At 41.6% G+C, this 27,500-nt stretch overlaps 1 protein-coding gene across 4 annotated transcripts in view; it reads right to left on the reverse strand.

Moving 5' to 3' along the window:
* Positions 1-27,500, reverse strand: part of col14a1b (collagen, type XIV, alpha 1b) — a 191,182-nt gene that overhangs the window by 102,578 nt on the left and 61,104 nt on the right. For all 4 annotated transcript variants that reach the window (XM_087834563.1, XM_087834562.1, XM_087834561.1 and 1 more), the window contains 8 exons: positions 19,288-19,446; positions 19,047-19,166; positions 16,022-16,186; positions 14,160-14,321; positions 13,693-13,862; positions 12,350-12,476; positions 9,465-9,610; positions 5,319-5,448 (listed from right to left, as the gene is read on the reverse strand). In XM_087834563.1, coding sequence (XP_087690689.1) covers positions 5,319-5,448; positions 9,465-9,610; positions 12,350-12,476; positions 13,693-13,862; positions 14,160-14,321; positions 16,022-16,186; positions 19,047-19,166; positions 19,288-19,446 — 1,179 coding nt within the window. The remainder of the gene's footprint in view (positions 1-5,318; positions 5,449-9,464; positions 9,611-12,349; positions 12,477-13,692; positions 13,863-14,159; positions 14,322-16,021; positions 16,187-19,046; positions 19,167-19,287; positions 19,447-27,500) is intronic.

The following is a 27,500-nucleotide window of genomic DNA, read 5'->3' on the forward strand; positions in this document are numbered from 1 at the left end:
GTTTTCTGTCGTCATTTATGTTGGAAGTGATAGCAGAGCTTTACGTTTGAATTGTTTCAGAAATCTCTCAGTCAGAACATGCTATATCATGTTTAGGTGGAAGCTAGCGAGCTAACTTCCGCTAACTTCCTGCTAACTTCTAACTCCATTGAATGTAATAAATCCTGTTTTCATGGATGCCTGGATGTTAAACTTAACTGTTACACCTGGTAGAGCAGCAACACTGATCATTTTATCAAAGATGAAAGAATTTAGACAGTTTTTAACTCTCAGTGTTGCCGCAGTGTTCGTTTGACTTTGGGACCTGAAGTCGATGGAGTTTTGGACCCAGATTACTCCGCGAGGCACATGCCTCAAATTATACCGTGATATGGATTTTAGGCCATATCGCCCAGCCCTAGTGGAACCCATCTTATTTAAAGCTCTGACATCAAGGTTCTGCTGTTTTGCTCACTTTTGAGTATGTAGTATCATCGTACCAAGGTCAAAGCCATGTGGCTCTGGACCAGGGGTGGGGAACTCCAGGCCGGTGTCCTGCAGGTTTTAGATATCACCCTGGATTAACACACCTGAGTCAAATGATTCGTTTATTACCAGGCCTCTGGAGAACTTCAAGACATGAGGAGGTCAGTTAACAATTTAAATCAGCTGTGTTGGATCAAGGACACATCTAAAACCTGCAGGACACTGGGCCTTGAGGCCTGGAGTTTCCCGCCCCTGCTCTAGAGCTTTGATGGACATGGCCAAAAAACCACCTAGAAATTTTCTAGGCATCCTGACCAAATGTCCGAACCACCTTAACTGACTCCTTTCAATTTGGAGGACTAGTGGCTCTACTCCGAGCACCTGACCAAGCCACTTATCACATTTCTAAGGGACACCCAGGACACCCTGTTGTCTGTCTCTTGTATCCACAATCTAATTCTCCTGAGCTCGTGGCCACAGGTGAAGGTAGGGACATAGCTTGACTTGCAAAGCAACAGCTTGACTTTCATGCTCAGGTCCCTCTTTGCCACAGCAGACCAAGAAAACCTCTGCATCACCATTAACATGCTGCAATCTTTCTGTCAATGTCTCGCCTCACTGAAATAGTTAAACGCCTCCATTCGCAATGGCGACTCTTCCCCGACCTGGAGTGGGAACTCCCTTTTCAGGGTGAGAACCATGGTATCAGCCTTGGAAGTGCTAATTCTCATCCCAGCTACTTCTCTTTCGACTGTAAGTTGATCCAGTACAAGGTGGAGGTCACTGCCTGATGAAGCCAGAAGAACTCCAGCTTCTGCGAAGAGCAGTAATTAGCTCCTGAGGGCACCAAAGCAGAAAATGTTCAGCGCTTGTCTATGCCTACATCTTCTGTCCATAAAGCTAACACAGTCTCACTTCCAGCAACACACCGTCTGAGGCAAAGAGACATATTCAAGAACCCCAGTGTTTTACAACAGCATCTGCAAATAACTGTTGTGAGCATTTACAGTTCGAATGTGCCTGCACATAAATGCATTGGAATCAAGCGAGCAACAACAAAAAAGCTCCTGCTGTCCAAAAAGAAAGTTGACATTTTTCAGAGAACACACAGGCAAACACCAGGCCTTTTGAAATAATGTGTTCTGGAGAAAATAAAGACCACAGATGGAATAGGCAAAAGAAAATCAATCGATACAGTAAAATCCCATAACAGTGATACAGCCGTGGTTTGGGGTTGCCTCATTGCTTCAATGATGGGGCAGCTTGAACAGTGTGATTAGTAATTGGATTCTGCATCATGCCACATCATGTCCAAGAATGCTTGAAGACAAAGTGAAGCCATGTCTCTGAGAGCTGAAGGGGACCAATGAGAAAATATCCCCAAAAAACCTTCAAACAAACAAAAAAAGGAAAATGGACGGATACAGACTGGCCAAGTCAAACTGGAGATTTGCATGTCATTAAAAAGTTGTGTGGGAAGCACAAGAAACCCTCAAACATCTGTCAGCTTCTGTAGTGCAATTTCTGAGTGTCCCAATTCCACAGAAGAATATTCAGTTTTTTATTGTAGCTAAATTATTGATAAAAACCTTTTTTGTTTTAAATCCTTTCTTATATAAAAGAGATCAAGTGTTTGCAAGTCTCTCATGACATGTATAACCTCTGCAAGCTCACACTTAGAGCTACAGTTAAATAACAAACAACCAATGAAAAGATCAAATCTGCATTCTGTGGCCTCACGATCTGCTTCTGCTTGTAAAACCACAAAGTGGGAAGATGTGCAAAGCTCTCTGTAGTCTGATTTTGTATGAGTCTTTATCTTTAATCTCCATCATGCTCCTTCAAAGAAAAAGAAATCCAATCCATTTGCATGTGCGACGGCCTCGTTTCACTGCAGTGATCATTAAAGCACATTTTGTCTTAACAATGGAAGAAACGACAGTTAAACGACGAGAGGAAATGAGGGATGAGAGGCCTCTGATGACACACAGAGGCAGACTGAACGAATACGAACAAGCTTGTTGAGTGAAAAGCACATCACGACCGTCATTTGCATCATGTGGCGTGCAGCTAACGAGGAACCTCGTTTTTATAATGCAGAAGGAATATTTCAGGGAACAGGGCCAATACAAAGACGATGACCAAAACATAATGTGTCCCATCTTCATTCAAGGGCATTAAGTCCTGCCTGCATGGAACAATAAAAGTTATTTTATTATGAAATGTATTTGACAGAGTGTCCTCTTCTGACCCGCATCCAAAGCCTTACACACACCGTAAAGACATAAACATGCCCTGACTTAAAGCCGCAGGCCTCAAACCTTAAAGGAGACTTCATAAAATGTTAATTAGTGAGCACGGTGGGGATTTAGGGTGGGCGGAGCGCCGGGTTACTCTCATCAAAACTCTAAAGAATGACAGCGAGGTGCAGAAAATAGCTGGAATAAGGGAATCAAAGTTGGCGCCATGTAGAGAGTTTGGCATTGCTGCTGGTTTTTGTCAGGAGCAGGATGCGTGTTGGGACAGGACTTCAGCATGCTGCAGCCATCTGGGAAGAAACTATGAGCAAACACTCAGCAAATGAAAAGCAAATATGTCTGCAGCAGCTGATCCCTCTGATTAGAAAACACATAAAAAAGATAATGAAAGAAATTAGCTGATAAAGGGTTTGAAGGTTTGTACATGGAGGATGTCGGTTTGAGTGCTTGGAGATGTGGTTTCCTCTGATCAGACAGCTGACAGTTAACGTCCTGATGAAAATGACAAATGTGCCGGCTGCTTTCAGAGATGAGAATAGCAGCGACTCGAGTTCAAAGGGTCACAGAATCTGTTGGGGATTTAATGAAATTGAATTTCACCAAAGCATATGTGTGGCCTTTTATTTCCATTTCTGCGAGGACCAGTTTGCATTTCTTTCAGATCTCAACTCCCAGGACATTAAAAGAAGTTGAGGACACTTTGTGAAAACTGTGTGCCTCATTTTTAAACTGTATCCGTCTGTAGTGTGTGAAGGACTACAAAGCCCTCGTGGAATATTTGTGATGGCTTGTGTCTTTAAAAAAATATTTGCATGCTTAAATATTGACTAAAATTGTTTATGCAGACACAACTCTTTACACTTGAAGCTCCTAAACTGTGATGCTGATATTTGTGTGACCTGGACAGTGTTGGGAAGGTTACTTTTAAAATGTATTCCATTACAGATTACAGATTACATGCCCCAAAATGTATTCTGTAATGTATTCCGTTACGTTACTCAATGAGAGTAACGTATTCTGAATACTTTGGATTACTTAATATATTATCATGCTGTTTACAACTACATGAATGTACTATTGCTGTGATTTATTACTGTTACTGAAGGTCCGCGGCTCCGAACCGTAGTAAAGGGACCTCTGGCTAATACGGTGGGTTCTGTGTCGGCTCGTAGCTGAAAACTAGCTTTACTTTGTTGTCTGGGTCAACTTTGCTAGCAGAGACAGAGAGAGGCGTTGAAAGGCTGCTCCAACAGAACTTATTGTTTCAGAGGAAAACACGAACACGGTGTACAGTCGAGTCTTAATAGCTTACTTACAGCTGGGCTCGTCAGGCTCTCTTCTTGGCTGCAGTGGTTATTATTATATTTACATGCTTCCAGCTCCCGTTTCTGCTCGATGACAGCTCGTACTTTTCCTTTTTCTCCCTCCCTCGCTCACAGACACATAACGGGTATGGCAGTCCATTCTCCCTGCAGCACGGACTACACTGCCTATGATGCTACATTCTTTAGAGCTATACCTGTAGCATTCTGCCTGTTAGCTTAGCACAACAACAACAAAAAGGCCTCTCTCACCCAAGAAACACGCAGAGGGAGAGGTCACCCTGTAACCATGGCAACCGTAACGCTGCCGCCTGGAACAACAGAACGTAGCTGTCAAACAAAACCCAAACAGGCCTGACCCGCCACAATATGAAACAGGGAAGTACCGCCGTGTAATCCATTTATTTCAACAAAGTAACTGTATTCTAAATACCACCTTTTTAAACGGTAACTGTAACGGAATACAGTTACTCATATTTTGTATTTTAAATATGTAACGGCGGTACATGTATTCCGTTACTCCCCAACACTGGACCTGGATGACGTCAACACTGTCGTTACATAACTCTGGTGATCAGATCAACACTTTATTTTTCAGCCAGAGTTTGAGGTGGATCCATGTCGTTCAGTCAAGAATCAGCCAAAGTTTAATGGCTGCCAACAGGACCAGTCCAACCAGTGAAGTCTGCATGGTAACCACAGACTGTATATAAAGCATAAATGTAGCCACTCTGTCATTACTGATTGGTTTGGACGCCTGTTTTGAAGGTTCAGCCAAAGACCTAACAGTGTTATTAGCAAATCCTAGAAAACTTATTTGATTATTATTATGAATGTTAATCACCTAAATAACATTAACAGAAAACCAATCGGCCACATAATAATCCATGTTCAGATATCAGATAATTCCATTAAAAAGCTACTAATGGCACCAAAAACACAAATAGTGGCCATGAGGACCAACTCCTGTTAGCTAAGGTGGCACCAAGCAGAGCCGGGCTGGGCCTGTGCCTCGAGTGGTGCTCAAGTTTAAGCCTTAAACAGACAGTCAAATAAATAAATCACCACATGTACAGTTGCTACTAAGGAGGAAACGAGCTACAGAGGGGAGCATGGTTTCCTGTTGCAGGTGGTAAGCATGTGTAAAGTTGGACATTTCAACGTGAGAATCTTTGGCAAACTGAAGATTTTGGCTTCATTCTTCATGTATTGGCTGCTAACAACAGATCAAAGAAACATTTGATGGTGGGAGTGTTTTGCATGTTAGACTTACATGTGGTCTGCTGGCTGGTCATGGGGTCACTGGCTTCCTCTCCGTACATGGCGTAAACTGTCACTGTGTACTCAGTAGCTGGAATCAATCCTTCCAGCTCCACCTCAGTCACCGAGCCATCCACCTTCACCTGCACACACAGCAGGTATGTGCATTTAGCAAAGACGCAGAGACTTTCCAGTAGATCCTTTAAATCTCCGTCTTGTCAGTGGATTTCATGCAGTCGTTTATCCGCCCTGTTACTCATCTCTCTGCACATCTACTCTTCTATCATCAGCAGTCTCGTCCAGGCGAGCAGAGAATTAACGTGTGATTGCATGAGATGAGTTCTGAATATGGAGATCTTCCTTTTACATTAAGCAGGAGGGGCCAATCAGGCTCTTATAGTATGTCCCACATCTACTGAGCTGAAACTCCGAACAAAGGGAGATGATGAAACTGTGTTTGCAGGACCGCAGTGGTCGATTTTAAAATGTGAGAAAAACATCGGCTGTTTTCTGCTTTGCAGCTGGAGTTTGTAGCGTAGCTGAAACAGACCTTTCTGTCCCCACAGAGGCCGATTTGCTTCATCTCAATCGCCAACACAGAACTCAACTAGCGTGCCCACAAATATTCAACGTTACCATTGCTTATTCTGCCAAACATACACTGGATGCAGACATAATACAACACATGGCTTTTGTTGTTTCCTTAGAGAACTACAACGTACAACAGGAACAATCTGGGTTCAACGTGATCAATAACTACTGTTAATACTTTCACAGGTTTTTTTACTTTTTACCTCATTTAAGAATATTTCCACCTTATCTTTTGGCCTAAGATGTAACCGAGTTAAATAACTAAAGGCTTTATCTCTTTTATCCTGAGACAATTTTCTGAATAGCCTCTAACTGAGCTTTGGGACGCCCCTGCCTTTCTCACACTGAAGTAGGAATTTCAATCAGAATCAGAGCTGCTGCAATCAGATAGGATGGCTTAAAGAGGAGCAACTCTGCTTGTTTCTCACTTCATATTTTTATTCTTGGATTCTATCAAAGCGACTCTGCATCCTTAAAAATCCTTATTCCTTTACAAAGACTTGGTGCAGCGATTTTAGATCCTCTGTAGAGTGAAGCCGGAGCTGCTGCATGTCCACATCTTACTACTTCAAATTCTGTCTCGGTTTGATATGAGCGTCTACCATCATTACAGGAGAGGTATTAAAGCATGTTTTGTGTTTTTAGTAGAATGTGACCTTTTTAATTTGCTGACCTTTTTCATTTTGTCTGCTTTCTGTGATAAACACCGTAAAAGACTTCAGGTCAAACATTTTCTAAGTAGCTTGGCACACAGGAGGAATATCTTAACCCTGTTTCTTGTCTGTGCAGAGGAAGGAAATGCACGACCTACATAACCATCAACAATCAAAATGGATCTACGTGGAGTTTTACTTAAATAAAGGTCACTTTGCTCCTGTTGAAACAACATTATTCTCTATCACCACCTTTAAACATCATCTCCTCCCTTTGCTTTCGTTTACCCAGCAGAGTCCAGTTATATTTGTGGAGTTTCCTCCGTTCCTGACTCAAAGCAGGTGGAGTCTGCATCGGTGTGGACTCTGAGTTGGCTTCATCACTCACCTCCAGTTAAAGCTAGTAGGTTTGGAGCGGTACTTGATGTGGGTGTAGGGTTGGACCCGGGCCGATGTACACGAGCTGCAGCATTTCTTGCTCGACTTGTTACGTGCACCACATTCGTGTCACTGCTGTGTTTGTTTGGCGTGGACACATTTAGCAGCTTCGGGGACGGTTGGAGTCACATCCTGCTGTAAGATCTACCTCTTGTTCACATTTGCTCGTCCTTCCTCTCCCTCGGGTTCAATCTGTGCAGACCTACACTGGTCCCTGTTTGAATGAAAGCACTTCTCCAGTCAAACTGGGCTGGATTTGAGGCTGGCTTTGGCCCAGACAAGTCCCCACACGGCCCATAAGTGGAAGCCACACGAGGACGAGCCAGCCAAGCCTGGCTCTGACGGAGTGCCTCAGAGCCAGGCTTATCCTCACCACTGGAAAGCATCCATCCCGATTCCAAATTCCTTCCTAAATTGTTTTTATTGCTTTCTGCCTGGAGGGGAATGTGACGGTAGGCATAATGAGGTCTAATGGGAGAAGGAGGGATAAGGACGGCTGCCTGTGCCCTTCATACCTCTCCTCCTCTCCTTTGAATGCCTCGTCTTCCTTAACTACTGAATTTACCTGCAAAAGATCTCCATGTTCCAGTCGGTCCTGCTGTTTGCTTTTAATGTCTTCTTTCCAATCAGTCTTTGTATGCGTGCCTGTTTCCCTTTGAAGTGTTATCCAGTCTTTAAGGTTTGTTTTGTCCTCTAATTGGTCACAGTTATTAAAGATATATTACTGTGACTCAGAGGGTGGCTGCACTCTTTTGACTCCTGCATGGTGGGGACACTGAAAGGTGGCTCAGGATCAGCCGTGCTGTTTATTAGACTGAATTAAAAACTCTCTACTGCCACTCTTTCTCTAATATTATCTGATATTTCCTTCTATCCCCCTTCCTTTGTTTCCTTCCTGAGTACAAAGCAGTCAAACATACAGAATACGAAGAAAAATAAGAGAAACGGCACATGAAAGCAGACGTTTACTTTGAAGCAACTCAATTATAATTACAAAGACATCTAAGAAGGTCAGCTTTATTCAGCTGAATGCAAATTAGCAGTCTGTCAGCTCCGACGGTCGCCGTCTTTAATGGACTATTTCAAAGCAAATTTAGGTGGATTTCCTGCGACCGCCGAAGACAAAAATACCAAACGAGAAGCGAAACCACAGACAAAAGTCAACAGGCGCAGAAAGTCTTTGTTATGCAAATATTCTGTGATTTTTCTCCAAAGTCAAAAAGTTAAATTGTGAGATTTAACTGAATGATCCTGAGCTGCTGATTACATTCAGTCCAAAGTTTCTTCTGCTCAAACCTGCAGGTATTTGAAGTTTTTCTATTCATGTTCACTCTAACAAAAGACTGTTCATCACACCAGAAACCTGATGCTGGCTTATTGGTTATATCAAACCATAATGACAATATGAGAAGTGCACATCCAGAATTCTGCTTCTATAAAGTATATGATGTGCAGTCATACAGGACGGTTACTCTGTTTGATTAAAAATACCTGAATTAAAGTTAAAGTTGGTTGATCTCTGAAAAAGAAGGAAAAGAAGAAGGGAAGGAAGGGAAAATCTTGTCTATCCTAACCCATTGTATTTTTGTATTACTGTGAGAACTATGCTCATTTCTACATTTGAATGTGATGTAGGCAGGTTTGATGTATGGATGGATGTGTGAATGTGAGGGTGTTAACATTTGTTTGTATTGTACTGTAAAAAATTTCAATAAAAATATATGGAAAAAAAAAGTTGGTTGAACCTCCTTCAGGGTCGCCTCCTGCACCACAGGACCACTTCCTGTCTGGGTGGACGTCTTGTTCTGACTGCTTGCACTTAGACTTCAAACTTCGACAAAGAGCAAATATCAACTCTTCCATCACTGCTGCCTCTCACGTTGAAATACTCTGCTGATGAGAGCTGGGTCTATACGTCAGTGACCAGAGAGCAGCCTTCATTGGATGATGCCAAAGTGTCCAAGCCTGAGAGCGGCGCATCAGGAGCAGCGGAGTCGTTTGGTTTTTTTCCATCATCAGTCTCAACATCAAGAATTCAGCTCGTGTTTTTCTGATAAACAATGCTGAGTTGTAACATATTAAAAACCACATTTTTCAGCCACACTAACAGTCTTTGCTTACCTCTCAGATTGATCACAGCCTGATTAAAGTCTCTTTGTAACATTTTGACGTCTCGTTTTTTTGAAATATGGACTAATTGATGAGGCCAACTGGACTTCATCAATTAATAAACAAGGCAGCAGTTCAGGAGGTTTGAACACTATATTTGAATGGCTTTTAAAATGACATAAAGTAGATATTTTACTTGGATCAGAGTTTGAAGTAGGCCTGTGAGGAATGTTGTGTGATGGAAACAAATCTGAGGAAACATTGTTTTGGATCAGAGCTGGCGCCCAGCAGGGAGCAGCCTGCTCTGCATCACGCAGCTCATTCTTTGCCTCACATTTACTCTCATTGCACACGAGCACGCTCCTCACCTCCTTCTCGTCTGAAGCGTCCTCTTCGGTCAGCGGGGCGTACAGGATCATGTACCCAGAAGCCCCGGCGACGGCCTTCCAGCGGACCCGCATCGTGCTGTGAGTGATATCAAACAACTGCAGGTTGTTCACCGTGGGCAGGGCCACTGTCGGACACAAGCACAGGGTTTGGATGACGACGAACAATAAGGAAGTGTAGCTGATTAAATCTTACCTTATCTGGCACTTTTACACTAACCTTCGACTGTTTTGGGCCAGACAAGTCCTGAAAATTCACATTTCAGAGAAAACTCGCCCTTTTCTAAATTCTAAGGAATTCGTTATCCATGGCTCTCCGGCAGCAATAGAAGTAAATGAGGTCTTGTAAGTTCATGCATGATTAAACAGAAATCCAAATCTTCTTTGATGTATTTTAAACAGTAACGCACAATGTCAGGGTTGTTAAAAACAGCAGTTATTCAGGGGTCATTGTGCAGCGCGGCAATGAGCCAAACAAGGTTTAACTAGAAAAGAGACTAATGAGATTTACAGCCAGGGCATCAAGATGTAGTTTTGCCTCTGCAAACCAGCACAGTTGATGTGTGATTGAAATGGAGGTCTGGTTTCATGAAAATCCTCACTTATTGCTTTGATAAATGTTCCACTTTTGTACCACACTCTGCTCAAACCCCCAAATCAATTAGCACCTAGCATCATGTTTAATTTGCTGCCTTAACCAGACGGTGCAGCAGGGCCGAAGTGGCAGCTTCCAGCAAACAGCCACAGCACATTAACTTTGCTACAAGGTCAACTCGTGACTTTGCATTCATCCTCGACCAACAGGGAGGAATCCCCTGTCATTCGTCAGCGAACGCCAGGTCGAGAAGGTCAGAGAATCCAGCCAGGCTCTGGCTCGGGGTACGCATGTCAGCACAAGGCCTCAGGCAATACCACCAGAATTAGAGCTCGCCACAGGCGTCCTGTCAGAGGAGGATCGGGCCACGAATAAATAATGAAACACCTGTGTAGCTTTTATGGCCCAAATTCACTGTTTTCCTTTGTAGTACTACACATATCTGCTGCTCCATCAGCGCTATTACGGATGCTGCAACTCAACAGTCATAAACTGGCTTCATTGGAATTGAGTGAAAAGACCAAAGATGTGTTGTTCACCTCGGTCCGTTCCTTCAAAGCAAAATGAAAGCAATAAATAAATGATTAAAAGCTCTGCAGGTTAACACTGAGAGAGCAAGAACACGTTTCTCCTGCACAGGAGCAGAAATGGTTTGATGCAGAGAATTAACAGCACAATGAAGGATCCCAGGGGAAGACTGTCTTGGAGGTGACCTCGACTTCAACGGTTGCCATTTAAGACTGAGAGCGATAGTGAATAATGGAAGAGGTGCATGCTGGGAAAAATGAAGAGTTCAGATCCCTCATTTGGGACTTAATTCTTAAACGAGGCTCAAATGGACATTTCATTTGCCTCTGCAACATTTAGAGGTAACTCTTCATCGTGTGGTTTAAACTAACCCAAAGGTGTAGTCGGTGAAGTAGTAGTAGGTGAGACTCAATCCAAAAGTGAATCAATCTCTACCAACCAAGTTACAACAGAAAGATGAAAAATTCATTCATTCATTAAAAATGTATTAATGAATTCATCTCGTCCCTGACCTGTGTTTGTGCTGGCGATGCCTTTTGGAGCACTTTGAACAATTTGAAGGAGTCACGGTGACCAAACGTTCACCTGAATGTGAAACACCCCCAACCACTGGCTCGGGCCTCTTAGTGGGAGGGAACCCGTCTGACTCAAAGGAACTGCAGCTGCTCTCAGACTCATTCACCGGTTTTTGCAGGTAATCACATCTCGATCACAGATGCAAATAAACTGCTAACACATTAGAGTCAGTCTCAGTCTGTAACGATGAGCGATGAGCGCAACTTCGCCACAAGATGTCACGTTGCAACCCAAGACTGGACTCAGCTGATTGCCAACTGGCTGCATCTCTTCATAAAAGCACCTAGTCCCTGCATCACTTTACAATGAAACTGCTAAACTGTGTAACTGTTTGTAGACGAAATTCTGAATCCATCCATTCGCTTCCTCTTATCCTTTTCAGGGTCGCGGGGGGCGCTGGAGCCTATCCCAGCTGTCATAGGGCGAGAGGCAGGGTACACCCTGGACAGGTTGCCAGTCTGTCGCAGGGCCAACACACAGGGACAGACAACCATTCGCACTCACATTCACCTAATGGCAATTTGGATTATCCAATTAACCTATCCCCACAAGCTGCATGTCGTTGGACGGTGGGAGGAAGCCGGAGTACCCGGAGGAAACCCACGCAAACACGGAGAGAACATGCAAACTCCACACAGAAAGACCCCGACCTGATGTTGGAATTGAACTCAGGACCTTCTTGCTGTGCAGCAACAGTGCTAACCACCGTGCTGCCCAGAAATTCTGAATATTTGTTTAAAATCTGTGAAAATCAATATAATATCAGCATTAGGGAGCGTTGCATTCTTCAAGTAAAGCCCTGGCTCGTCTCTCCGCTTTCATTAAATAAATTTAGAGCTCTGATTAGACGTTGCCGGTGCCAGTGTAGTAACAGGTTTGTAATTTCACAAACATACTGCATTCATTTCCACTCAATACTGAACTAATGCATGAAAAAAACTGATGACTGGTCGCAGAGCTGGTCCCTGTTTTTGGAGAAACCACCTCAAAGGCAACAGGACTGCAGGGTGACTGCACCAGGTTTGCTAGCATTAGCAGAGAAGTCACTGTTAGCTTCAGCATGTCTCAATGAAGATGCCAATATTGTTGCAATTGACAGACCATCAGATGCTGCATGGTGTTTGTTTCCTGCTTCCATCTATTTGAATGCGTAAACATATAAACTTACATGTAGTAGCACTTCCTCTCAGGGCTTCACTTGCAGCGCTGCGATAGACGGCAAAAACAGCCACCTGGTACTCTGTCAGAGAGTTCAGGTAGCTCAGCTCCACGCTGTTCTGTGTCCCCTGGACCACCTGAAAACAGATCCCAGTGGGTCACAGCCTGGATATCACAGCAGTGTTATCAAGTGCAGTAAGTGTTCAACGCTGGAATGAGATAAGCCAGTCAGTCAGACACACTAAACAAGCACGCTCGCTTGTGATGTTCATTCATTTCTGCTCTCAGGGACAGAACTGTCTGACACAGCTGGGATTAAAATAATCTTAATTTGCTCTAAATTAGAGCTCTTCATGTCTTTGTAATAGACAGCAGAACTTTGTTTGTCAAAAAGCTTTAAAACACAGAAAAAATCTTCTGTTTATTAAGCGACTGCATATCACAAGGTTGAAAAAAGCACCACATGTTGCTGCAGGCATTCAGCTCCCTCCAAAGAGATTTAAATTGAGTGTAACTAGATCAGATTAGCTTTGATGAAACCTCAGTTTTCCTTGTGGGGAAACTGGGCCGTTCCAGCTGCAAGTTGTAATAAACATCAAAGAGAAATGGGATAAAAATAAGAAGGAACTGCAGGAGCATAAATATAAACTTGGAAAATTACAGCACTGCATGTGTGCGTGGTGATATAGGTATGGAAACAAAGTTTTCCGCACATGGGAAAACACCTACGTCACAGAATAAGTCAGTGGACGTCTGTAGTTAAGGACACTGATTAAAAAGACACATCAGTTTTGCACATCCTCCACAGCTAATGGCTGATAATGTAACAGAATATAGTTTACCACAGCCTACGAGAGTGCTCGCTTCTATTATTCCCTCACTGCAAATCCTGCATAATTGTTGGCATTTATCATGCAGATCACTCTGAGAAATTACTTAACTTCTGGAAGTGACCCTTAAAAGGATTAGCCGAGCAGCTTTAATTAAAATGCTGCCACTACATCACAGACAGTTTGTATTTTATTTGCTCTGTGGAGGCGAATCAGGACCAAAGTTCCACTAATTAAGGGGACAAAAGAAAAGCGCTCCCTTCAGTCTGTTATAAGAAGCCGGATGAGCTGCCGAACAATCAGACAGTAGTTTAGACTTTATTGCACAATTACAATAAAAGCAGGATGTTCACTGTGGTGGAAAAACTATGATGGAAGCTGAAAATTAAAAGTGAAAAATAAAGAGACTATTTGTAGTTTGAAAATTGCATGATTTGCATTAATCGCCAAGAAAAAGTGTTTTTCTTTCAGGCATGAAAATAATTAAAATATTAAAGGACCAACAATAAAACAAGTAAAACACCTTTTCTTCTGGCTGCCCCCCACTTGCGGGGTAGTACACCACTCGGTATTTCTCCACCTGACCCGACGCGTGTGTCCATGTCACCCGGAAACTACGAGCAGTTATCGCCGAGGTCACGAGGTCACGAGGTGCAGCCACGGCGGCGGCTGGCGGGGCAGGCTCCGCCCCCCCTGCAGATAATAAAGAAAGCAGAGATTTTTCAGACCGGCCTGCGAGAGCTGAAATAATCCTGCTGTGTGTGCAAAGTGACTCTGAAAGCAATAAACTGCAACATCTCTGCTGCTATCTGAAGCCACATCTGTGTTTATGCAGCACAACGTTGTGGGCATTTCATTACAAAGATAACAAGGCTGCAATATATTTGGTGGGGAAGTGTTCTTGTTATTTTTATAACCAACAGCATCAACAAAGCAACAGCGATGCAAACAGCATCTCCGCGGTATCATCTCCGACTCTGCTCTTCAGACCTTTGATCTTCTTGTCGAGCTGCTCCACGCGGTCACAAACGGTCTTGGTGAGGCCTTCCACGATGTCGCTCATCACGCTGAAGTCTGCCACGTTGTAGACGTGAGTTTGCTCTGGAGGTGAGGCAATCGCCTTCAGCTCATTCTCATCAGCATTTTTCACACCTGGAGCGAGAGGAGAGAGAAACCCGAGTGATCCGACTGTCAGCGACGGTGACATGAAAGGTGTTGGAAATAAGTTTTCCATGACGCAACCAGAACATGAATATATACACAGGACTTCATCTACGACAGCAAAACTATTCGCCAGGCTCTGACATGCGCTCTCTGCAACAGGGTTTTTATTCCACCTCTAAACTTTCCCCCTGCTGAAACTACAAACTAAAGCTGAAGGCTGACAAGTCCAAAGGTAGTATAACATCAGGGGTCGTCCAAAATGAAGACAAGAAGCATCAGCATGAATCTAAGATGCTGCCTGCTGTTGTTGCCTCGTGAAAATCTGCAAATATCATTAAAGGTCTTTTATTCAATTTATTGGTTTGGTTTATGCCCGACAATATTTTCACGGACCGGCCTTTAAGGTGTCGCGGATAAATACAACAAAATAAAACTAGTACTGGTACCGAAAAAAAGAAGATTTATTCATAACACACGTGAAAAGACCCAGGAAAACCGAGTAAACGATAAAAACGATAACAAAATAACGCTGAAAACCGATAAAAACCCTGAAAACTATACATTTCACACCTGAGCCTCAACTCTCGCGGCCCGGTACCAAACGACTCACGGACCGGTACCGGTCCGAGGCCCGGAGGTTGGGGACCGCTGAGTTAATTAATAACTAGGGATGCACCGATACCGATACTGGTATCGGTATCGGGCCGATACTGTAAAATGTGTGTGTACTCATACTCGTAAAAGTTAACCGATACCATGAACCGATACCAACTTATTTCATTAATCAGAGGGTGGCTTGTCATTTCTGTTGTAGTTGTTTAGATTGGCCACTAGGGGGACATCCCGCGCTAAACAGGCACAGCATTAGGCGAGTGAGACTGGCGGCTCCAGATAAAAAAAGAGAAACTGGAGGCTGCTGTAGCTAGGCTAAACAAAATGTCAGCAGTGTGGAACAGCCAACTTTAACTCAGGTTTTGGAAAAGTGATGAAAAATGTCAAGAGAAAATCCACGGGCAGTTAAAATAACAGAGGCTCTGACTCATTTTATCGCTCTGGATGACCAGCCAATGCTGGTCGTGGAAAACATAGGATTCTTCTCAGCATACTCGAGCTGCGATATGAAATTCCCAGCCGCCCAGACAGTGCCAGTAGTTCAGTGATATTTTGTAAAATTACAATGTGAAGTGCTTATTTTTCACTTGAAATTTTTGTGGTCATTTTTATTAAGATATTATTTATTATCGGCTGAGAATAAAATAAAACCTGTCTTCCAATTCATTGCATTTGAGTGTGTGTGTGTGTGGTAGAAGTATCGGTTTTTGTACTCTGTATCGGCAAGTACTCAGATCCAAGTATCGGTATCGTATCGGTTTGAAAAAAATGGTATCGTCGCATCCCTATTAATAACCTGCAATTTCAGCACAAACACAGAACGGCGGAAATGTTGAAATTAAGCTGTGACTGTGCTGAAGAAGAAAACAGAGTTCAGCCTAGAAAACTCCAAAAAATGTGAATCTTTAAAGACGTCAGCTGGTTTATATGAAGCTCTGTGAATCAAAGGAGCTGCACCATCTTAACACATACAGACAGATGTAGATGTATCATTGAGCTCTATGTTTGCTATCAACCAGCTGAACGTAGCAGAGCAACAGCCGAGTCCATGGTGTGTGGAGCATTTACTGTCATACCGATGGCAAACAGTTCTATCCCAGCATCCTTCAGGCTCTGCGCGGGGGGTATGACATCATCCTGGGACTTCCCATCCGTGATGAGGATTCCTATCTTGGGAACGCCGGGTCTGGAGCCGGACTCGGGTTTGAAGCTGTTCTCCAGGACGAAGGTCAGAGCCAGACCTGGTTGGATTTAAACAAAGATAAAGTGAAAACATGAAGATGCTGAAATAAAAACAAGAAGAGGAGCCATTTGATCTCGAATCACCGCAGCGTCTACGGTTTGTTTAAATACTCTAAAGTCTGGACTTAGATATTGAGTGCTGTGGAAATTTTGCTTCATTTATCAAATATTTTTTTGAAAACCAGATATTTTTTCACTCATTGAAATCTGAAGCAATATTCAAACATAAATATCTCAAAAACTATTAAACCAGGATCTGTAATTTGGGAGTTTTGGGAACGAAAGTACTGGCTAGTTGAAATATTTAAAAAAAAAAGACCCAAAGTCCCAAATTTGAGCACAAACCAGTAAAAAAACAACAAATAAAACCTTGTAAATGTGATATATAGCTGAATTTCACAGATTTGTGTAGAAAACATGAACATTTTAGTCGCAACAATGAAGAAAATGTTGTTTTCATTCAGCTTTCATGATAAAATGCGGGAAACTCGAGCCGTTTATCGTCTGCACTTTTAAAGCAGCAGTTACGTCCTGGCTGACAGTTTGATTGCACTTTCCCACTGAGGTGCGGCGAGGACAGATAAATGCCTCTGAGCCGAGATGTAGCCTCAAGAGTTGCAATCAAAGACTTGAAAATGATTGTTATAGAGCGCCTTATTAGCTCAACAAGGTCTTTATCTAATGAGCGTGATAACATAATGAGCAGCTGAGTTCAGCTGTGTCCATTAACGACGTTACAGACGTCTTCTTCAACTTCTGACAGACTGTTAAAGTCCTGCTGCTCCCTTGAGCGAGAGATCAGTTTCATTAGCAACACAAGAAGTTCAATTACATTTGATTTAAAAAGGGTCAAATTGCAACAGCCTGTCTCAAGGAGATCCATACTTCAAGGTAAAGACCCTGCAATGGTTCCCTATCAACAAAAACAAAACCACGAGGAGGAGGAGGGGGGACGTCTGTGATGAATCCCTGGGGTGAAACAGTTTTTCGACCCTCTTTGTACTCTCCAATCAGAGTGAAGGCTTCACAGTGAGCTATCAGGACGCCTCCATATTACAAGTATCAGATCAGTGGGGGAGATTTTTAGACTGAATGTTCCTAATTGTGAATATTCTGTCAGATAAAACAAAGCTGTCCTAATTTTTTTGTTTTTTTTTATTTAAGAGCAAAACAATAGTATTTACAACGTGACCGGAGGGCAGCCACACATGAAACCTTCCAGAGATTTCTTTTCTTTTCTTTTTTTAATGTTTATTTATAAGATTTTAAGTTCAAAGTTACATAACGTCAAACCAAACACAAACACACACACACAAAAAAAACCCAAACAGGAAAACAGGAAAGAAAAGGAAAAAAAATAAAAATAAAAATAAATAAATAAATAAATAAATAAAAATAAATAAAAATAAAAATAAAAATAAAAAAATAATAAAAAAAATAATAAAAAAAATAAAAATAAAAATAAAAAAATAAATAAAAATACACCAGTTAGCCAGTACAAATCAAAAGTTCAAAAGAAACACCGTTGTCCAAAGAAGATGATCTTCTGTGTGAGTTTAGGGCAGCAGAGAGTTCACCACCACCAGATGTGGGAAACATGTCCAGGAAGGAATCAGAGTCTGGCAGACGTGCAGTTTCACACAAACACAAAGTGCAGTCAAGTTTATGTGAAGTTCCCATTAATATGATCGAGAAAAGGGCCCCAGATTTCAGCCAAACGATAACGAACCTCTTCAATATACAAACAAGCAATCATCTCACGCAGCCAAACCCTGAACAATGGAGGAGATGGTGATTTCCAGGCTCTGAGAATAAGTCTTCTAGCTACAATCATGCCAAACATGAAACCTTCCAGAGATTTCTAGGGTCAAACTCCTAATTTAGAAATGTAACTGCACATCATCTGGATGGCGATGGGTGAATGTATCTTTGCTCAGAACTCCATAACTAAAGTTTGTGCATGAGGAAGACGCCCACTCAAGTCCAGTCAGTTTGCATTAATGATATCGACTGTTCTGTGGTGTTCACCGAGCAGGTCATCTCCATCCAATCCTGGCTCCTCCTGTCAGTGTGGCGCAGTAACACATGGGCGAGATGCTGAACCCTGAGTCAGCCTGTGTGGACGCACACGTGCTTGGGTATCGATAAAGTACCGTATGTTTTAATATACCCGATGGCCTTTCATTGATATAACCAATAAAATCTGCTCTGGGACTGAAAGTTGACCTCAGGCAGCTTTTGGACAGCTACTAGAAACTCAGCTTAATGCTGATTATTCCTTCGTCTTGAATCTTGTGGACAGCCAGGACCCTCTGCTTCATTAGTGACGCTTTCCACATGGATTCATCTTTGTATAATTCATTTTTTGGATTCTTTAATTTTCTGTTTCCCCTCTTCACAGAACAACATGAAACAAATGAAAGTGCCTGTTGGTTTAGTCCAAGAACATCCTGATGAATTCCAGGATGAAGTCAAACTTCTATGAAATGTTTCTCCTGCTGGTTTAAGTAACAAACACAAAAAGACTCATTTTATAACTATTAATCAAATAACAGCATGTGCTGCATTCCTGCTTTACCAATTGGTGAATGTCTTTATTTATTTCCTTCTACTGTCCGTTAGAAGTGATGCTGAAACTTTAGAAAGCTAATCGACCTTCTGATTCACACTCGGCTCTTATCAGCCGAAGGCGGCAAGGTCACCAACACTAATCCAAAATGAGCTCCCCTCAGTTTAATAAGCTCGGGCAAAAGGACGGGCTTTGGTCCAAGTGCACCTCTGAGCATTATCTGTTCGCTCTGATGGGGAGAGCAGACCATAATAACCAGTGGGAGGCTGGGGTTTCGCTTGGCTTCCCACCTGTCAGTGTGTTTCCTCCTTTATATGGCAGATTCTTCACAGCATCGATTACAGACTCTTTAGTGGTGTGAGCGTTCAGATGCCACTCGATCCTGGGGTCTCCGCTGTACTGAGCCAGACCTGCGTGCAAAAGGAAGAGTGGAATTTAAACTACGATTAGGTGGTAACGTTTAACAGTAACTTAATAACAGATTCCAGTCTGGCTCATGGTTCATCCTCCAAAAATCAGAAATCTTCTCACCAATCCTAGTCTTGTCAATCTCCACAGAGAACGCCTTGACCAGGTTCTCCAGGAAGGTCCTGACCAGCCTGAAGTTGATCCGCCCGATACTCCAGGAACCGTCCACCAGGATCACGATGTCGGCTATGGCTGGAGTCTTACACATAAATCCCGCTTCAGCTTAAAATCAAGAAGAAAACAGGAATTTAGAAAAGATTTTGAAGCTAAATCAGCAGAGGAAGGTTTCCCGCCATGATGGTGGACCACAAAAACATTTAGCCTTCTGCCTAACATGTGACTGAGACTCTAAACAGGATCCCAAACTTCCACGGCAGCCTACAGCACATACGTGATAAATCTGCACTGGTAAAAGTAGGACAGTTTGATGTGCAGCTTCTGTCCCAAAGTATTACAAAGTGTTTCATTAATTCTAATTCAGCTCAACACAGTCTAATTAAACCCTAGAGGAGCGAGGCGCTTCGTTTTAGCAGATGAAAAATAACAGCCCCCTCTGTTGTTTGTCTCAACAGTTTACTGGGTGATAAAACAGACCCGACTCTAATGAGGAAACAGCAGTTCATTTACAAAAGCCAGTGCAGCACACAGTGAGCCAAAGGCCAAGCAAATTAGGAAACAGACATATTTCTATCCACCAATTATCTTTCACACGGAGCTGAGGAAACTGAGTTTGGGTCTCGATGGGAAATACTGCAACCGTTAAGGGTGCTGGGTAGGGATGCACCGATACCGATACTGGTATCGGGGCCGATACTGTAAAATGTGTGTGTACTCATACTCGTAAAAGTTAACCGATACCATGAACCGATACTAACTTATTTCATTAATCAGAGGGTGGCTTGTCATTTCTGTTGTAGTTTTTTAGATTGGCCACTAGGGGGCCAATTATTATTTTATTTAATATTTATTTTATAATTTTTTATATTTTATTACTTATTTAATAATAATTATTTTTGTTTGTTTGTTTACAATATGGACACTCTGCAATAATTTAAAAGTTTATTTTATTCTCAAACCTAATTTGTATTTATTTTATTCCAAACAGAAGTGTTTATTTATTATTCTGAAAGCTCGAGACAGTGCCAATAGTTCAGTGATATTTTGTAAAATTACAATGTGGAGACTCTGCAATAATTTAACAGAAGTGCTTATTTTTCACTTGAAATTTTTTTGTGGTCATTTTTATTAAGATTTTATTTTTTATCGACAGGGAATAAAATAAAACCTGTCTTCCAATTCATTGTATTTGTGTGTGTGTGTGTGTGTGTGTGTGTGTGTGTGTGTGTGTGTGTGTGTGTGTGTGTGTGGTAGAAGTATCGTTTTTTTGTACTCTGTATCAGCAAGTACTCAGATCCAAGTATCGGTATCGTATCGGTTTGTAAAAATTGGTATCGTTGCATCCCTAGTGCTGGGTTTGAATTCAAGAAGCCCCCAAACTGCATCAAACTGGAGTTGAATATGGCACCTAAAACTCCCAGCAGATCCACTGGAAGAGGGTCGCTATACTGGGTAGTTTCCCAGTGGGAACATGTGTAGCTTCATCATCATCCTCTGTTTGCTTTCAGCACCCGCTCCTTTAAAGTCAACTTTCTGCTGATTGGCTGTCGGTCACAAAGCATTTGAGCAGCAGGTGGGTGGGGCTTCTATGCCTGAGATGATGTAATGAGGATGTCCCCTTTCACTGACAGGATAAAGATCCAAGAGTAAGAAAAACTAAGAGTGTTTATAGAAGTTTGAAGCCTGAGAGTTTGTTTCACACTTTTTCTTTAAAATTTTGAACATCAGCCACTGGATGGAAAACAAAGAAAAGTATATAATTTTTGAAATTTAAGTGCTTCTTTTATTGCTACAATGATAACATTGTACTTCACAAAAATCACATGCTATATGTTAGAGGTGGGAATCACCATACATCCCACGATACGATATTATTGCAATTTTTTAAAATATTTTGCGATATTCAGATTCTGTACATAAAGGTAAACTTTATCAATATTCATTTTATCTAATATCAAAGTCTCACACTCAGTCTTTCTCTCATTTCAGTTTTATTGTTGACAAACTGAACGGTTTGTATTACAGTCTAGTCCAACTTAACTGAATCAACCATCTGGTACAATTATAGCTATTCTGAACTATGCAGTTTATGAAAACTATGCAGCCCCTTCAGCAACTGAAGAATTTGAAAGTAAATTAAAACAAAATATAATTTTACATTAAATAAAAAAGTTTTAAACTTAATTAAAATAAAACATGTCTTAAATTAAAATAAGTAAACTGTCACATTTGGACAGTGAAGGAATGTCAGGATTCTTGCTCAGAAAAAGGATCAACATGCTCTGAAGTCAGAGCACAAAAACTTTTTTGTAACAAAATATCGATTTCTGCTGTCCCTGTATCCATACATTATTAGCAAACAAAATATCACCATACTACACAGTATCCATTTCCCCCCACCCCTACTAAATGTGAATGAAGACATCGCATCATGTTACAGTTCATGAGTAGTGTTACTGTTAGCAGCTGCTGTAAGATTAACTGCAGCTACTATTTACATGATGCATTCATACATTTACAGCAGGTTTCTATATTTTATTGGACAGTCAACAATATATTATAAGAAGATAATTGTCCAGTGTAAGAAAAAATAAACATGATGCACAGAAGAAAGACTGAAGGACTTCAGAGACTGTTAGCTGCTCTTTATTCCCACATCCCTGCACTGCAGTTTTAACAGGCGTGCGCTGATGTACAGATAGAAACTGCTCAACCTACAGCCAACTGAACTCTGTCGCCTCGAGCTCACCCTGGCACTGATCAATACCAGGTAAACTGAACAGGTGACTGCACCTGCATCTTAATGCCAACACACCCCTGAACCAACTGTCAATGCAGCGTGAACGAAGCAAGTGGATGAATCCAAATCTGCTCCACGGCGACGAATACCACGACCACCACACTAGCTTGCTATTAGCAGCCGTTAACGTCTCTGCATACACGTTTAACAGCGCTGAAAAAAAGCTCGGTTACATGTTACGTTTAAACGTTGACTGTGTGATCCAGGTTAAAGATGTCTGACACTAACCCTCCTCCCTGGTTACTGTCGTGCACTGACAGTAACCACATTACACATCCTTTCAGTTTTCCTATCATGCTTCGATTATTGATGTCTTTAAAGCTCCAGGAGCAGGTAAATACCAGGAGGTGGGTGATTACACAACATGAGGAATGAAGAATGCAAATATTTGTATTTGCATGTGTTATGACTTTGGTCTATTTCAGAAATGTACTTCTAAAAAACGAGGTGAGAGATCCACATGGTGTGCAATCAGTCAAGCACCAAGGCTGCCTTTACGAACATTTGTGAGCCAACGGGTCTAAAGAGACCACTGACCTCGAGTGTGGTGCTATGACAGCATGATAAAGTTGCAACAGGTTATTTCGATCTTAGATATTTCACCATCAACTGTAAGTGGAATTATTACAAATTGGAAGAAGTCAGCAGCTACAAACAAGCAGATCATTTAAAGTAACAGAGGAAGGTGTTTAAAAGCCTCCAAACACCATCTGACATTAATATGAGCTGAATCACTGTGCACCAGGAGCTTCATGGCACGGCTCTCCTGTAGGTGTATTATAGTGTATTTCCCATGATTTGATGTTTTGAGGATAGTGCTGGAGATCTCTGTCTAAAGCATCAGTGAACAAACTCTTAAAAAGGTTTTCAGCAGGGTTGAGATGAGGTGAATGTGACGCTCCAAGCATACGATTCACATTCGTCTCATCAGGCTGCTCACAGAGCTCGGTGTGCTCTGATAGAGGAGGCCACTGTCATCAGGACACAAGTGCCTCTGCTCAGAGAAGCTTTCTATTAATTAGCAGTAAGCCTTTCATCAAAGTGGAGAAAGCACCATGCCCTCACATCATAAGAGGCCACCAGGTGACATCAGTGTAAGGGTCAGAGGTTCAGGTTTTCCCTTTAATTGAAACCAGGCTACAGATGGCTGCGTGGTGCCGTGTTAAACTTTGATTTTGTGTTTCCATGTTTTAGCATTAGGAGAAATACGGAGTGTCGTCCAAAAAGATTAAATGCAAAAGCATCCTTTGCCTCTGGGACACAGAGGCTCTCCCTTCTACGTTTAAAAGCTTAATTAAAAATACTGACATGCCCCCTTGTGTCTTTCTGAATGTGTACTGTGACGGGGGTCGCTCACGGTGGCTTCGTCACATGTAATTACCACCATCTGTGCAGCTCTGTGGAATGGCCTCTTTATATTTGCTCAGTTTTGTGGTGCATTTATTAAACGTTTTAGACTCAAAACTTGTGTTAACAGCAGGTTCAAGCATCATAAATCCACCGTGCGCTACCTGCCCGGCAACAACTGGCAGAAAAAGTTACAAATGGCTCAAGGATATTCACTGATGAGTGGCTTTTAACCCTTTAAGACCTACCATAGAACCAAGTCCATCAGAGCTTATATTATATGTTTACATGCTGTGGAGCCATTTTTGGGAGCATTTCAAGTTGCTATACATCAATACAACCATTATAGCCCAAATTTTAATAATATGTCTGCATTAAGTGCATAGTGATTACATAAATTGCAAAAAAGTGCAATAAACTACAAAAAAATTGAAAATCGTTTTTGTTTTTTTAACATATATTTCTAGTTAGAGAAATTTAAGAGGCTTATCCCTCAAAACTGTAAATACAAAAAAGTTGCACAAAATAGTTTCCCACCACAGGAAATTTATTTTGAGTGTCTTCATAGTTTTATTTTTGAAATACACCAATTTTTATATACTGCAGGAAAAACGAAAATAAATATTATACTGCAAATTTGCAAAAAAGCAGCATATGCATCAAAATAAACTATTTCCAGCAGTGCAATATGAGTCCTAAGCATCCCAGAAACCACACAGAAAGTCAGAAAGTCAAACATAACTTTTAAAAACACCAGTATAGGCTCATGAGGCCCTGATGGTAAAAAACTACATTTCCGCAAAATGACGTCACTTCCGGTTTCGGGCCAGACATGCGATAGTTCGCGCTGATGGACGTAGGAAGTGTTATGAACAGCTGATCGGATCAGCAAAGCGTGTTTCTGGAATATTATGTTTTTGTTGCTGCAAGTGCTTTTTATGCAGTTTTTGCAAAACTATATGTGGAAGGAAACTGTGACCGAGGACAAGCTGATGGCATAAGATGTAAGTACAACTCCTCCGGTTTCATATGCAAAAAACAATTATTGTGCTAGCTCACGTGGTTGCAGAGCTACCGGGATTTAAAAATAGTTACGCAAAACAGAGCGTGCTGCTCTGACCGGCTTTAAAGGGTTAATTTCTTTCTACTAGCAACAGGATTCGAGCTGATGTAAAACCCATCAGGAACCCTGCAGGGTCATTCAGGGAGGATCTCCAAGGTTTAAAATGTGGAAACAAATGAAGCACGCAGGGACCAGAGACAGGGTCATACTTGCCCAGCATGTTTTCCTTGAACAAATAAAGCTTATTCGTGCACACTGACATACAAAAGCGCAGCCATGATGCAGTACCCATTATAAAAACAGCCTCGATGGATTAAGTAGAATAACCATTTTACTCCCAGGAAGAAACACGAGCATTGATTTCAAGCATGAGCACAAATCTGACACATAGTTGGCTCGGTGCTGCCGTGTCTCCATACGTGAGATCTAACGTGTGTCGCTGATGCCCGTGGCACCCAATTACTTATCCTGCAGATGTAAAGGAGAATATTTCTTTCGGGTTATAACATGTCTCGAGAGGTGTATCGTTAAGTGTGTTTGGAGGAGGGCAAGGGCATTCTTCAGCAGTCGTTTCATTCATCGCTGACAGGAACTAACCAAGGTATCACTTCTTACAAGTCTCTACAGTGTAGGAATTTAAGCCTCCTCCTCGGTCTTCCAGCCGAGTCTCGGAGCTGTTCAGCGTGACTTCAGATGAAAGCGGTGACACATAAAACACACAATTACTCCGCGGCTCTGGAAAGACGAGCTGTGAGCCTGGCATCGGGTTTGTGTGGCGAGACAGAAACTGAAAGTCGTTTTTGGGTTGCTGTCTGCACCACACAAACATCTGAAGGTTTTGGCTGCATCAATGTGCTGTAGTCTTCTGGTCCAAACTATCATTTCGGAGGCTTAAAGACTTTTGACCTTTTTGTTTTTGCTCATGATTTAGACAAATAAAAGCAGCTGGAGGAAAGACTTACTTCAGATGGACGAAGCAGAAACTTTGGTCCAGTTTTACTGCACCAAACGCTTTTCTACAAGCTGCTGTGATGCACATGGTCTCACTTCATGTTGGTGTTGTGGCTACAAGTTTTACAGTGATACAGAGCGATTCATCCGTCATGCCTAAGGACCGGTTCACGACACATTTTAATGCACAGGGTAAGAAAGATTAGTCTTATCATTTATTCGTCATCACAGAGGAACCATTTCGAAACTCTATGATGCTATTTTGTCTTTTAGTAACCACCCTAATGTTAAGCTTAAGTGTACATGGGAAGGAGAACTAGGAATTCAAATACATGAGGAGTCTTGGGAACAGGCTATAGCGAGGGTCTGATCTTCCACCTCCTGTGCTCGTCTTGGACGTATTCAATTTAAGGTCATACACAGGGCGCATTTCTGTAAGTCTAGACTTTCTGAATTGTATCCAGAAGTGGAAAATAAATGTGATAAATGCCACGGCTCTCCTTGTCACCTTAGCCACATGTTTTTTCTGTGTCCTGAGCTACAAAGTTTCTGGACCAGGTATTTTGCTATTATGTCGACTGTTCTTGGGGTAACTCTTCGTCCTTGTCCTCTGATTGCTGTATTTGGGATTCCTGTTCGCTCACTTACACTTGAGTCCACACAAAAGGATATTATAGCCTTCACATCCCTATTAGCCAGACGTCTAATATTGTTGCATTGGAAGTCTGTTAAGTATCCTGCTGTTTCCCGGTGGCTTAAAGATTTATTTTTTTTTTTTTAAGTTTTTTTTTAAAACTTGAAAAAATTAACTATACGTTGAGAGGTTGCACAGCCAAATTTTTTCACAAGTGGCAACCCTTTATCTCTTATTTTGCTAGTCTAGAGGTATTGCCTGTTTAAATGTACTTCTGTTACTGTTAAGTTTATTTACTTAGGAAAATGAAGAAAGGTTGATTGTATTTCGGTAACTGCAAGTACTGTTGTTTTCTTTTTTCAATAAAAATATTTTCAAAAGAAAAAAAAAAATATTAGTCAGTGTGCAGAGTTGCTGTGGTGAAGCAGCCAAACCACCAAATCGCTTCCTGAATAAACAAAGCTTCCTGACATGAACCGCAGCCTCTAACAAACCTCAGGGTCACACTGCAGCATCCAACTTCTTCATTATTCAAAAGTCATCAGCTGCTGTTGTCCAATACGTGTGTCAAGTGCTGAAAGCACGCGGTGCATGTGTGAGGGCTCAGGTTGCATCAGCTTCCTGTTTGTAGGTTATCTTTGAAGTCGCCCATTGTTTCTGATTCATGTTGAACTGAAGTGAAAGAGCAAATTGTTTCTGAGTCTAGATCGGTTCAAGTCACTAATAAAAGGACAAAAACTAAAAATAAAAAAATAAATAAAATATATAATAATAAATAAATAAATAAAAATATATAAATATATAAAATATTATTTTTATAAAATAATATAAAAATAATATCAACCAAAATTTAAATAAGAGTCTATTTCTCCAAAGCTCTGAAGCTTTTTTTTCCAATATTCAGCCAACAAATGAAGAACGTTCAGCAATCTTGGGCTGACCTGAGAAGACTTTTTATAAAGTGCTGTTTTAACTCTATAACACAAAGTAAATAAACAGATATTTTCTAGTTTGAAAGGAACTATTTTGGTGTTATTTTTAGTTTAAATGAAACGATACAGCTTGAAAAGACTGAACTAAACACAGAATCGTCTAAAGATGAAGGATTTGAGCAGAATTAAAGATGGAAAAGGAGGATTCTTCTTAGTCAGCACAGGAAATGAAACAAAAGGGCAAAGCAGTGCTTGGGGGCAGCAGGTGAAAGAACTACCTTTCTTTTAATAGCACGTCTGGGAGATACTCGTGCCTGGACAGATGGCAGAAAGAGGACAAAAGACAAAGAAGAAGAAGAACTGGGAAAAAAGTGGCAGACGCGTATTAAAGGATGAAAGTACACAAGTGAGTCTGCTGCGAATACCAATGCT

Source organism: Neolamprologus brichardi, chromosome 22, assembly GCF_056152115.1.
Source record: "Neolamprologus brichardi isolate AB-2024 chromosome 22, ASM5615211v1, whole genome shotgun sequence".
Taxonomy (NCBI): Eukaryota; Metazoa; Chordata; class Actinopteri; order Cichliformes; family Cichlidae; genus Neolamprologus; species Neolamprologus brichardi.